Source organism: Dendrobates tinctorius, unplaced genomic scaffold, assembly GCF_039654945.1.
Source record: "Dendrobates tinctorius isolate UK_male_01 unplaced genomic scaffold, ASM3965494v1 ptg000265l, whole genome shotgun sequence".
Lineage (NCBI taxonomy): Eukaryota > Metazoa > Chordata > Amphibia > Anura > Dendrobatidae > Dendrobates > Dendrobates tinctorius.
Window position 1 is genome coordinate 11,609,440 of NW_027361932.1, and position 14,145 is coordinate 11,623,584.

Genomic DNA, 14,145 nt, shown 5'->3' on the forward strand with positions numbered 1-14,145 from the left:
TTGGGCCTTAAGGGGGTAATCTGAGCAGGGTTATATAGGGCAATTGAGCTAAATTCCAGTGTTGTGTCATTTACTGGTCTGTGCGTTGTTTCAGTTAGTGTTGAGCCACCCCCCCTAGTGTTTGAGTTTGGTTCGTTGAACAGGAGGCAAGTTCGTCGAATGTTCGTCGAATGTTCGTCGAACGTTCGACGAACACTGTCGAACTCCATTGAAAACAATGGCAGACAAACGCATACAAACACATACAAATCACCTTCAAAGGGGTCCCAAAGCAGACAAACTGCTCAGAAAACACAAATAACACATGGAAAAGGGACAACTACATATAGAAAAGAGGTGGAGGAGTAAAAGGAGGAGGAGACACAGATATAGGCTTGTCATGCCCTTATAAAATCAAGAAAGGCTGGAATAAAAATCTAAAATAAAAAAAAATTCTAAAATCGAAGACGATCATATACCATCGGACTTCCCACCATAAATTATGCCAACTGCCGATCGGGCGGCTTTATTCCCACGACCCTCCGAACAGCGTCCATGAAGGCACAGCCTTTGGTTTCCGGGGGGAGTATGGTTGCAAAGCTGAACCTTAAAGGAGTGTCCGGAATGGCACCACCAGGAATGGAGCCTGCGGCTTAATTGGACTACACACGGGAAACCTCACCCTGACCGGCCACAGAAAGCATTGACAAATTGCAAGCTTTCTCGATTCTGTGGGTGGTGGTGCATGGCCGTTTTTAGTTGTGCTAGCGATTTTGTCAGCTTAATTCTGTTAACGAACGAGACTCCGGCATGCCCCCGCGGTCCGCGTCCAGCTTATTAGAGAGACACGTGAGGCTCTGCCACGCGTTATCGAGCAATAATAGGTCTGTCATGCCCTTACATGTCCGGGGCTGCACGCGCGATACACTGAACGGACCAGCCTGTGTCTACTCTTCGCTGACAGGTGCGGGTAACCCGCTGAACCCAGTTAGTGATGGGGATCTGGGATTCCAATTCTTCCCCGCGAACGACGATTTCCGAGTAAGTGCAGGTCAACCGGAATTCCGGAATTAGGCCTAACAGGCATTCCTGAAAGAATGAGAAAATCCAAAGCACAGGTGCTGTAGCTTGCTTAACAGCTGGGCTCCTCTGCTGAGTAGCAGACAGTGCTTACATAAACCGGCGGCATAGCTTGGTTCACGGGTGGGCTCCTCTGCTGAGTAGGAGACACAAGTACTAGGCCCAAAGTATTCACTGGGCTAAATGGAGTTAAAAACTAGTTCTTACATAAACAGGCGGCATAGCTTGGTTCACGGGTGGGCTCCTCTGCTGAGTAGGAGACACAAGTACTAGGCCCAAAGTATTCACTGGGCTAAATGGAGTTACAAACTAGTTCTTACATAAACAGGCGGCATAGCTTGGTTGACGGGTGGGCTCCTCTGCTGAGTAGCAGACAGAGCTACAAGGCTCAAAAAGATTGAATGGGCTAGGTTGCTTGGTTGACGGGTGGGCTCCTGCTGAGTAGCAGACACAGGTACTAGGCCCAAAGTATTCACTGGGCTAAATGCAGTTAAAAACTAGTTATTACATTAACAGGCGGCATTTCTTAGTTCACGGGTGGGCTCCTCTGCTGAGTAGCAGACACAAGTACTAGGCCCACAGTATTCACTGGGCTAAATGGAGTTAAAAACTATTTCTTACATAAACAGGCATTGCAGCTTGCTTCACGGGTGGGCTACTCCACTGACTAGCAGACACTGAAGCTTTGGAGCAGACCTCTGAATCACAGGCCATAGTATGACTAAAGAGGTCTGCAGACTCACCCATCTGTGTAACCCCAAGCCATAATCTATGTAGTTTCTTAAGGTTAAAAGGGGGGGGGTGACCCCATCCACCTTGATTTGCCGATGCCAACGCCATGTAAAACACAGCAAGGGGACTCCAAAAAGAGTCTCCATTTTGTCCCAAAAATTGGGGCACAGAAACCACTTAAGTGGCTTCACTTGTCCCAGAGTTGCTTAAAATGCTTGCTGACTCTGCTGAGGTGATTTTCATAAATCATTACGCTTTTAGTCTTCCCAGGATGACAAAGGGGTTGAAAATTCCTTGCGGATCCACGATTTGTTCATCTTTAACACTGTTAGTGGAGAGCACACCACCATCGGCGCTGAACACGCGTTCAGGGAGAACGCTGGCTGCGGGGCAAGACAAGATCTCCAAGGCGTGAGTGGCGAGCTCAGGCCATTTTTCCAGATTGGAAGCCCAAAAAGAGCAAGGGTCCAGTTCCATATTCATGGCATCGATGTTAACTTGGAGATACTCCTATACCATCCTCTCTAGGCGCTGACTATGTTCAGACTTTGCGTTTCCTGTGGCCTTGCAAAGGATGGCCGAAAAAATTGGTGAAACGACTGCAAAAAATTGCTGTTACCACCAGATATGATGTTAGTGGTACGGTTAGAGCGATGACTCGACAGTCCCACGGTTGCCAAGTTAGATTTATGAGATTCAGTACGTGCACCACTGGTGTTTTGTGGAAATGCAGATGTAAGATTCTGTAACAGCCTCTGCTGATACATGCGTGAATCCCTGTCTATGGTAGGAATTAGTTCGCCAAATTTACTCTTGTACCTTGGATCTAAGAGTGTGGCAACCCAGTAGTCGGCATTACTTCGGATTCTGACAATCCAAGGGTCATGTTGCAGGTAGTGCAGCAAGAAGGCACTCGTATGTCTTGCGCATCCAGGAGGACCAAGTCCTTGTTGTCTTGGTGGCAGCGAATCGAGTCATGCTTCGTTCCTCTGCCCCCCCCAACCTCGCACAACAGAAATATCATCACGCTTTCCCTCATCTGATGAGTCCTCCATGCCCATCGCCATTTCATCCTCCAACTCTTCCTCGGCTCCTGCGCCTTCCTCAACAGTTTGGCTGCTATCATGCGCCCTCGTTATTCCCTCTCCCAGACCATCCAATGCCAGACGCGTTGGTACTGCCGACCGTCTGGACCTTGGAGATATTGTCCCTTCCACATACGACTCCTCCTGTTCCTCCTCCTCCTTTTCTCCCACCACCTGACTCCGAATACTGTTTAACATGTGCTCTAGCATGTAAATGACGCGAATAGTCATGCTGATAATGGCATCTTCAGCACTAAACATTTTTGTCGCCATTTCAAAACTCTGCAGAAGGGTGCATAGGTCCCTGATCTGGGACCTCTCCTGCAGCGTGATTTGCCCCACCTCTGGATCCCGGTGGCCCAGGCTATATGTCATAACGTATTGCACCAGGGCTCGTCGGTCCTGTCACAGTCGCTGCAACATGTGCAGAGTTGAATTCCACCGTGTCGGCACGTCACATTTTAGCCGGTGAACTGGCAGGCCCAACGACTTCTGGAGAGATGTGAGTCGATGAGCTGCGGGATGCAAACGGCGGAATTGAGCACACAGCGACCGTGCTCTCTGCAGAAGGCTATCTAGTCCGGGATAGCGGGCTACAAATTGCTGGACAACCAGGTTCAAAACGTGAGCCATACAAGGCACGTGTGTGACATTTCCCCGGCGAAGGGCCGCACCCAGGTTTGCAGCATTGTCGCACACGGCCTTCCATGGCTGCAGGTTCAGTGGAGTCAGCCATTGATGGAACTCGGTCTCCAGAGCTAACCACAACTCCTCAGCTGTGTGACTCACATTTCCCAGACATTTTAACGTAAACATCGCCTGATGCTGTTGAGCCCTGTGCCAGCATAGTAAGGAGGTGTGCAGGATTCCTTCTGCGCAGTTATAACGTGGGTGGCATTACCAGACAGGCTTTGGGTGCAGGACCGAGATGAGGTTGAGGAGGCAGAAGCAGTGGAGGAACTTCGACCTACAGAGGATTGATGCGCAACTCGTGGGGACGGCAAGACTTGGACAGCAGCCCCTTCTCCTGCTGTCACCATAGTTACCCAGTGCCCAGTCAGAGACATGTAACGCTCCTGTCCATGCCTACTCGTCCACGTGTCTGTGGTGAAATGCACCCGGTCACACACAGAGTTTCTCAAGGAAGCGGTGATGTTGTGTGCAACATGCTGGTGTAGCGCAGGCACAGCTTTCTTTGAGAAGTAGTGGCGACTGGGCATCTGGTACTGGGGCACTCCGACCGACATAAGGTCTCGAAAATCCTCTGTGTCCACCAGGCGGAAAGCCAGCATTTCTGTAGCCGAGAGCTTGCATATGGTGAAATTCAACCTCTTAGCTTTGTCATGGGTAGGAGGAAATGGTCTTTTACTTGTCCACATCTGAGGGACAGAGGGCTGGCTGCCATGCATAGACAGGGTTGAGTAGGGTGTCCCCGGCAAACTGCTGGTCTGTGAGGAAGGTGCAGGCGGAACAATTATGTTGCCTTGATCAGAATGTGGTGCTCTCGAGGTCGCAGAGACACCAGCAGGTGTTTCCACTTCCAAATTAAAGGACAGCCTGCCAAGCACACTGGCTGTTGCGGGTAAAGAGGTGGATGTTCTGCGTCCAAACATGTGTGCCTGCTGTCCCCCCAGTCACAGAGGATGAAAAGGCCGCGGATGCACAAGATGGGGCAGGCAGTGGTTGGGCAGGGCCGCTGGGCCGCATTGTAGCACAGTGAGCTTCCCACTGCACCTTATGCCTCATATCCATGTGACGGTTCATGCATGAAGTACTCAAACTAGTGAGATTTAGCCCTCTGCTTAGCTTTTGGTGACAAATCTTACAGATCACATGCGTTGGGTCATCCTTTTGGAATTTCAAAAAATGCCCAGGCTATGCAAGGCTTAGAGACCATGCGACCTGAGGAGCCACCACGACTTCTGCTCACAGGTACAGTTGTGGTTGAGGATGCCGTTGCTGACGTGCTTCCAGTACTCCGTCTGTCCAGGAAGGCGCAACCTAACCTCTTCGTCACTATCATCCTCCTCCACCTCCTCTGCTGACCTCATCGACCGGAGGACTGTGGGTTGAAGGTAAGTGGGATCTTCAACCTCGTCATCCCTCTGTGTTCCCACACCCCTCGTCCTCAGAACCGACCTCTTCCTGACGTGACCAATCAGGTATCTGAGTCTCATCCTCATCTTCCTCATTTTCTCCACAAACATGACTTACAGTTTGGGAACGAGGGTCTAGATTATGCTCAGAAGAATCTTGTTCATCTGGGCCTGGATCTGACTCACAAAGTTTCTGGGCATCAGTGCACATCATTTCCTCGCCGGGACTCACATAAGCTTTGGAGTAGACCTCTGATTCCCAGGCGATAGTATGAGTAAACAGCTCTGCAGACTCAACCATCTGTGATACACCATACTCAGACAGGCGGCTGGAGACTTGGGAGCTGTGAGGAAGCAAGTGCGCTGGGGGTGACAACTCTGAGGACTGGAGTATTTGTGAGGTTGTAGTTGAGGTGGAGGAGAGCCCACTTGAGGGAGCACTTGATATCCGTTCAAGCACCTGCTCTTTTTATGCCTCATCAGGAATTTGTGATTGGCGTGTCCGCAAGAAAGGGATCATATCCGATTGTCCATGAAAAGAAGTAGACATCTTACTTTGGCTGGAAGATGGTCTTTCTTTGGCAGATGTTCCAGTTGCTTTAGCACCTACCCCATGGACACAACCTTTTTTTTCCCTTTGCAACACGCCTATTTTGCTTTCCACCAGCAGCAGGCCTTTTGCCACTCATTTTGGTGGTTGTTATTTATTGGCAACTCTGTAGATGTTTGCCCAAATAACAATGGATGGAAACCAAGCAGAGCTCAGTGACCAAATTGTGGTACTATGCCCAAAAGGATTTTCTGGGTTAGATGTGGTAAAAAAAAAATTTAGAAACACACACGGTGTAGTTCCTTGACAGGTGGACTACACCGCTGAGTAGCACACACCGCTACTAGGCCAGAAAGGTTTTTCTGCACAAGATGCGGTAAAAAATTATTAGAAACACACACGGTGTAGCTCCTTGACAAGTGGACTACACCGCTGAGTAGCACACACTGCTACTATGCCCAAAAGGTTTTTCTGGACAAGATGCGGTAAAAAAAATTGTTAGAAACACACGGTGTAGCTCCTTGACAGGTGGACTACACCGCTGAGTAACAGACAATGCTAGGATTGGCTGAGCTAGATTTGGACAGATGCTGTGAAAAAGACAAGCACAGCACTGGCACAGACCTGCCTGCCTACACTTGCTATGAACTGCTGTAATGTAGCCCTGAAAAGGGCTGTAATTACAACTAGTCCCTACTCCCTAAATCTCTCTCTGTATGTAAGCTTGAATTCGCTGTCAATTCACACTTTTACAGTAGAGCGCCCACAGCAGCAGCGGTGCCGTCTAACACAAGCTGCAGCAGTGATAAAATGGTGGCGATGGGGGGAAATGGCTGCTTCTTATAGGGCAAGGACATGTGACATACACAGCCAATGCCCTTGCTTGTGTGAAAAAACATGCACTTTGCTTTGTGTGTGTGCACTGCTGATAGGCTGAGACACTGCACCGCCCCACTGTAAATGCGGGGAAAAAAAAGTGCATTATTTCAGCACAGATCTATCCCCCGCCCCCCACCCCCAGCCACTATGCCATGAAACTGTCTCTTAACATTGAAAACCATTATTACTGTGAAAATAAAGTTACGCTTTTGGTGAACGAACCGTTCTCAAACGTAACATCGAGCAGCCGAATTTTAAGCAAAGTGTTCGAGTTCAGCGAACGGCTTGAACACCGCCCAAAACAACTCGGATTTGAAATTGGCGAACAGTTCGACTCGAACACCGCTCATCTCTAGTTTCAATACGATTAGCATTTTATCATCCGGAGATTATCACTGCAGCACTAGGTCTCAAGTGCACAGCAGTCAGGCTAATCTGTGTAACCCTGCACCCACCAGTGATTGGCTGCTTGCTGAAATGCACAATGTACACAAGGAAGCTGCCAGTCGGGTGTGGGCGGGTTTATATACAGCTTTGCTACCACTTCTACAACATAGAAAACAGGGATTCTATCAAAACTGCACCAAGCAGTCCAGTAAGTGACACGTCACTGGAATCCGGCTCTTTTGTCCTATATTTTACTGCTTTCCGATTACATGGCAAAACCTGCTGACACATTCCATTTAACAAGGGTCTATTATTGATCTACCTTTTACCTTTTGTTGTAGAGGTGTGTCAGTTTATGTATCATTTACAATCTGTGAAAGAATAATTAGCCAAACTTGAAATGCTTTGTCTCTCAAAGTCCTGGAACCAGTGGTTCCAGATAGAGACTATATTGAGGCAAGGTGGTCCTGATTCCTTTCATCATTCCAAAGATTCTGCATTTTACATTACCCCTTGGTTATTATTATCTCTTTGTCTGTCCTAAACCATGCAGTTAGCTATGCTTTCTTTACAGCTTGATTCTAAGGCCTCGTTAGTTTCTGCTCGGCCTGTCTCCACCCATTCAGTGCCACATGTCACTATTCAGTTGACCTTAACTGGTATTGGCATAACAGGGCTGGCTTGACTATAGACAGCCACATAGTCATCTGTATACACATTTTATTTTTTTTTAATTTGATACTTATTTTAGTGATTTAGGCAGCAGATATTACTTTCTGCACATTTGCATGCTCAGATTATCTGAAAGAGAAACATGTAGCATTTCCAAGTAACCTTTTATATCCTATAATACCAATCATATTTTTAATAGAACCTTTTAAAGAAACAAGTGGAAACAAGGACAGCGGATGGCCGGCGTAGGATCACCCCATTGTGCATTGCCCAGCTGGACACTGGGTTTGTATGACTTGCTACACCTTTTTTTTTTTGTCATATTTAATGCTGTAATATAATCCATCACATGTTGTGATGACAGTACAATGTTATAAACACATTTTATTTTGGCTATTTATATTTGCAGGGACTTTTCTACAGCTTTTTTTAATAGTATTCCTATATCGGGGTCGGTCGCAGGGTCCATGCTGTCATCTCAGAGCAACCAGCAGCTCTTATCTCTGGATTCAAACACCAACAGTTCTTTAGGCACTAAATCCACCCTCGAACCAGTGGGAAATGCAAAACCAGCAGAAGAGCCTGCCAACAAAGAGAGGTACAGTGAAATGACCGTATATAAAGCTAACACTGGAATTATTGGTTAACGTCTGATTTTACTGTCTCTTTCACATATTAACTTATTGTTGTACAATGATTGATCCAATTGATCTTGTAAATCTGTAACTTGCAGAGAAATTTTAATTTGCAGTGTATACGTATTCTCCTTAGCAGTGGAGTGCCATAGTAATGAAAAATAAGACTGAGCTTTCTGCTTGTTGCTAAGGAGTATTTGTCAAGGCTAAAATTTCCAAGTGAAAGGAAAAGTTTTAATATTCATTCACTTTACGCTGATCCACACCATAATGTTGCACTAGTAGTAGCAGCTCTACTTTCAATATAGGCCAGTATAATCAATCATGGCATCATGTTCCATTCACTGTGGTAATACACGTGGATCATTTGGAGATATCTTTCTTGAAGTCTTCTGGCGTCATTGGTTTCTTAAAAACCTTTATAGTATATAATGCGCACTCATAAGAGTTATCTGAGCTTATGACTACTGACATGAAGGTAAACCAAGTGATCTTAATGATAGGTCTGCTTGAAGGTGTCGGGCATCCTAGGTAGTGATGAGCGGAAGTGCTCCTTACTCGAGTTTACCTAGGGTGCTTGGGGTATGCACCGAGTATCGCGGGTGCTCGAGTGACATGTTCGAGTTCCCTCAGTCACTTGTTTTGCATCTGTTAGACAGCCACAAAACATGCGGGGATTGCCTGAGAAACACGGGCAATCTTCGCATGCTTTTTGGCAAACAGACGCGAAACATGCGACCTAAGGTCTCAAGCATGTCACTCGAGCCCCCGTACTACTCAGTGCATACCCAAGCACCCTAGGTAAAGTCGAGTAACGAGCACTTGCACTCATCACTAATCTTAAGGCCCCATCACACATAGCGACTCACTAGCGATCCCGACAACGATATCAACGTGTCAGGATCGCTGGTGAATCGCTACATGATCGCTGGTGATCTGTCAAACAGACGGCTTCACCAGCGATCAGAACAGCGACGGCGAGCGCGCCGCGTCGCTGTGTTCGTTAGTTACCAGTGCGCTGATGCAGGGAGCTGGTAACTAACGTACACATCGGGTATCTAAGGGACGCACGTCCCTTGGATACCCGATGTGTACATTAGTTACCTGCAGATCGCTGGTCTCCCGTGCTGGCCAGCGGGAGACCAGCGACCAAAGAAAAGTCCAGAGCTTTCAAGAACGATCAGCGATACCCGGCAGGGGGTGGGCCGTTCGCTGATCGCTGTCACACACAGCGATCTCGCTGGTGAGATTGCTGTTGTGTCACAAAACTTGTGACTCTGCAGCGATCTCGCTAGCGAGATCGCTATGTGTGAGGGGCCTTTAGGGTTTGCATCAAGACTTTCTTAAAAGTGGCCATCTACATTAGATAAATGTCGGCAAAATCCACTGGGTTCTGTCGACAATCTAATGACTAGGGGAGTGTCCTAATTTTGGCTACTACACAAGACTTTTTGTTGCTAATAGCAAAGGATAGTTTTTATTTGCGCTATAGCTTTTGTTTAATATGTTTTGTTTGAAATAGTTACCTCTGTGTGTGTAGATTTTTACAGAATGATGTTATTACAGTACATAAAACAATTCAGTTTATTTAATTTCATATATTTGTTTTTTCTCTTGGGGGTTGATTCTAGTCAGAATAGATAACTGTGAAACTGTTTACTGTGAGATCATTACAATTTCCATGTCCTCTAACCATTTAATACAGTGTAAACACCACCACCGTTACTCCGTTGACACCTACAAGCGTCTCTGCCCAGCCGAAGATTGAGCCCATGAAAGCACTTGATTCTCGATTCACTGAACGATCAAAAGCCACCTCAGGGACAACAGGAATTTCGCATGCAAACCAGATCGCTGCTGATCGGTATGTATCGTAAAGAACCTAAAAAAAAAAAAAAAAAAAAAAAAAGTGTACCTTAAAATTTACAGTATCACAAGGGAATGTTAGTTTTTTTTGTTTCTTTTATGCATGATTTGTGAATCTGCTTTGGGTATGTGTGCCAAATAGTTTTTTATATTCTTTATGCAGACCAAAAGATCATAGTGTATCTAAAGAAGCAAAACCACGTGAAGTAGACAGTAGTAGCGACAGTGAAGAAAAGAATAATGCAGCAAAGTCTCTCACCAAACGGAAAGCAGAATTAGATGCAGACCTTGGCGAAAAAAGAAAAAAGGGACGACCTCGGAAAGACTCGCGCATGATGTCTGTTTCTCTCGCTGTGCAGGTTACTGAAACAGTTTTATCTTTTTAAATCCCAAATCCTCAGTACCACCCATGGTGTAATGGGCAGCACAATTCAAGGTGTACCTAGCTATAGCTATATGTTCTTTAAAGGGGTTGTGCCAAGTTTGGAAGTGATCACCTATGCTGTCACTGGATCGATCGAGGAGTATCCTTTCACTAAGAAGTGTTTAAAAATTGATTTCTCCTACGCCTCATTGGGGGACACAGAGACAGTGGGTGTTATGCTGCTGCCACTAGGAGGACACTAAGCAAATCAGAAAGAAAAAAGTTAACTCCTCCCCTGCAGTGTACACTCCGCAGCTGGATGAGATATCTCCAGTTCTTGCTTAGTGTCTGTAGGAGGCACTTGGGTCTGGTTTCAGACCCCACCGTTTTTATTTAAATTTTGAATTTTTCTGTAAATTTTTATTTTTTAATTAACGGAGTGAAGGGGGGGGGCGATGGTTCCTTTCTACGGCCCGCTCTCCCCCGAACCAACAACAGGCAAGCACGTGGAGTAACCCTTCACGTACCTTTCCTGCGACGATTTTGGGGCTGATTCCTCTACCTTTGGCGATGATGCTTGATGGAAGTTCCCGTCCGGGGCAGGCGCACGTAACGGAGAAGACTGGGACAGCGCTTACGTAGGCCCTGAATCAGCCCCATAGCTCTCCATCCCCCTATCATAGGGAGGGTCGATTGAGCGTCGCCCCTTTAAGAACTCATCCATCTCTGCTTCATCCTGGAGGATGAGAGCCTGCATAGAGGACCGGACAGCGCTGAACGTTGGAGTGGAGGTATGGGGCCGGGTCCTGTCCCCCGGGAGTAGCGCTGATGTAGTCAGCGGCGGTGCACCCAGGAGCTCTCAGCGCCCATCGCGGCCCTCACCGTCGCGCCGGCTTTCTGGCCTGCTAGGCGGCAATTTAAATGCGCCGCCCACCGGCGCCTACCTCGGGTAGGCTCAAAATCCAGGCCCCGGCTTTTCCGGCCTACTAGGCCGCAATTGGAATAGCGCCGCCCGCGCTATTGGCGCCGCCCCCCTCGCTTGGCACCTCTCAGCCTGTACGAGACGCGTGCTCCTAATCTCGGGGGGCCATATCCTTTTTTTCCTCAAGCTGTGAGGCGAGCAGCCGCATACTGGGTGTCACCGCAAGGCAACAGCCATTCCTCCCGGGGGGACCCAAGATAAGACCGGGTAAGCTCCTTCTACCCCAGATTAGGACCGGGTAAGCTGCATCTATCCCAGATTAAAGCTTAACCCCTTCCCGGCACGTTCCCTGCAGCTGCAGCAGACTCTGCCGTTAACCCTTTCAGGTCTCAATCTAAGGAAGTGAAGCGGGTTGCTAAAAAGCACACTGCGTTTTTTACAGTGTGTACCTCTTGCAAGGCTGGCTTACCTAGTGCACAGACTAATCCAATCTGTACTGACTGCGACCCGGCCTGTGAGCGCAGGTGTGGGCGATCGCCTGCCGCCGCTGCCGACGGGTCTCTTGCGTCTAGTACCCCTGAGTGGGCTGCGTGCCTGTCACGATCGGTAGAGTCTCTGACCCAGGCTATATTCTCCCTTCGGGAGGGCTCTTTGAACCAGGAGGCGTCCTTATCCCCCGAGGAAAGCTCTGGCGTTGAAAGGGAACCGTCCGCCAGCAGGGGCCGTTCTCGTTCAAGGGATGGTCGGAGCTCTAGAAAGCGGACCCATGACACTTCCTCTAGCCCTGTTCGCGCTTCTGCATCTGCGGCTCCTATCTCTCGCTCTCCCTCTCCTGGGTTTCTCAGCGAGCACGACTGATTTTGATTCTGACACGTCTGCCCCTCAGAATCCTCCATCTGTTCAAGAGTCACTTGATTCTCTTATAGAATCAGTTAACAAGATCCTGAAGTTGGATGAGGATAATGTTCCCGCTCCAACACATCCTATTTCTCTTAAGAAAACCAAGCGCGTGCGTAGGTTATTTACCAGCCATCCGGACTATAAGGAGGTGGTTCAGCAAAATAGAGATTGTCCGCATAAGCGATTCACAGGGCACAAGTCTACTCAGGCTAAATACCCCTTTGACCCAGACCTAATGAAAGATTGGTTACAGTCCCCTCCGGCGGACCCGCCTGTATCGCGCCTGGCTTCAAAGGCACTTCTGTCTGTGTCCGAGGGGTCCTCGATCAAAAACCCCTCCGATCGTCAGATTGACTACCTTGCCCGTTCAGTTTTTGAAGCTTCAGAAGCAGCGCTTTGTCCATCTTTCGCGGCAATTTGGGTCTCGAAAGCAATGGCCGCTTGGGCAGAGGTCTTGATTACCTCCTTCCAGGACGCCAATCTTCCTCCGGAAGCAACCGCGGTCGCCAGGCAGATAATTCACGCTGCGGACTTCGTAGTGGACGCCTCTTTTGACGCCGTCAATTGCGCTGCTCAAACTGCCGCTAATGCAGTCTCCATTAGAAGAGCCCTCTGGCTCCGCGACTGGCGGAGCTTCTCTCCCGTTTCAAACAGGTCGCCTTTTTGGAGAGAAACTAGATCAACTCATTTCTGATGCTACCGGGGGAAAGAGTAAATTTCTCCCTCAACAAAAAGCTGCTCGGCCGTTTCGCAACCAACAGCCGGCGCGCTTTCGTTCCTTTCGCAACAACTCCGGTTGGTCCTCTACCTTCTCTTCCGGATCAGGTCCATCTTCGCGCGGGGACAGAGGCTCCCAGGTCTTGTACAGACCTAACCGTCCTTGGAAACCCAGACCTAGGGCTTCTGGTTCCAAAGGAGCCAGGTCTCCGAGATCTACCCAATGACTTGTTGCGGTATCCGGCGGAGGCGGACAAAGTAGGCGGCCGTCTACTTTCCTTCAGCCACACCTGGCTCACGGTCGTCCACGACAAGTGGGTCAGGGAGCTAGTGTCCTCCGGATACAAGATAGAGTTTTCCTCTCCCCCTCCAACTCGTTTTTTCCTTTCCTCTCCGCCCAAGGGAAAGACAAGAGCCTTCCTTCGGGCTGTTCAAGCTCTCTTAAGGGACGGCGTCATCATTCCGGTCCCTCATCACGAGAGGTTCAGAGGATTTTATTCAAACCTTTTTGTGGTTCCAAAGAAAGACGGCTCGATGCGTCCCATTCAGGATCTCAAACTGTTAAATCAGTTTGTCGCGGTTCGGCGATTCCGAATGGAATCTCTCCGGTCAGTGGTCGCTTCCATGGAGAAAGGAGAGTTCCTAACATCCATCGACATCAAGGACGCTTACCTTCACATCCCAATCTGCCCGTCTCACCAGCAGTTCCTGCGCTTTGCAATTCATGAGGAACACTTCCAGTTCGTGGCCTTGCCCTTCGGACTCGCCACTGCCCCCAGGGTCTTTACCAAGGTCATGGCGGCTGTCATGGCCATTCTCCACTCTCGGGGTGTAGTAGTGTTACCGTACCTCGACGACCTGCTCATCAAGGGTCCGTCCCTTTCAGCCTGCGAAGAATCTGTGGAGATAATAGTAAATACACTTTCACGCCTGGGGTGGAAGATAAACTTTGAAAAGTCTTCCCCGAAACCGGCTCAGCAAATCTCCTTTACTCTGTCGCCTAATTGGGGGACACAGAACCGTGGGTGTTATGCTGCTGTCCACTAGGAGGCGACACTATGCATAATCTGAAAAAGATTAACTTTGGCTCCTCCTCTGCAGTATACACCCCTGGACGGCGTCAGCCTTCTCCTGTTTTTGCTTAGTGTCGCAAGGAGGCACACCTTTTTTCTTCCGTTTTTTTTCTTTCCTTTTTTCGTCCGGAAATACAGATGAAGAAAAGTGGGTCTCCAGCGAGACTCCCAGCATGGCTCCCTCCTCGGTCCCCTATTAGGGGTACCC

The 14,145-nt window shown here is 48.5% G+C and overlaps 1 protein-coding gene across 2 annotated transcripts in view; it reads left to right on the forward strand.

The window, feature by feature from the left end:
- Positions 1–14,145, forward strand: part of HIRA (histone cell cycle regulator) — an 80,383-nt gene that overhangs the window by 19,538 nt on the left and 46,700 nt on the right. For both annotated transcript variants that reach the window (XM_073559102.1, XM_073559104.1), the window contains exons 13-16: positions 7,660–7,745; positions 7,870–8,058; positions 9,801–9,959; positions 10,125–10,320. In XM_073559102.1, coding sequence (XP_073415203.1) covers positions 7,660–7,745; positions 7,870–8,058; positions 9,801–9,959; positions 10,125–10,320 — 630 coding nt within the window. The remainder of the gene's footprint in view (positions 1–7,659; positions 7,746–7,869; positions 8,059–9,800; positions 9,960–10,124; positions 10,321–14,145) is intronic.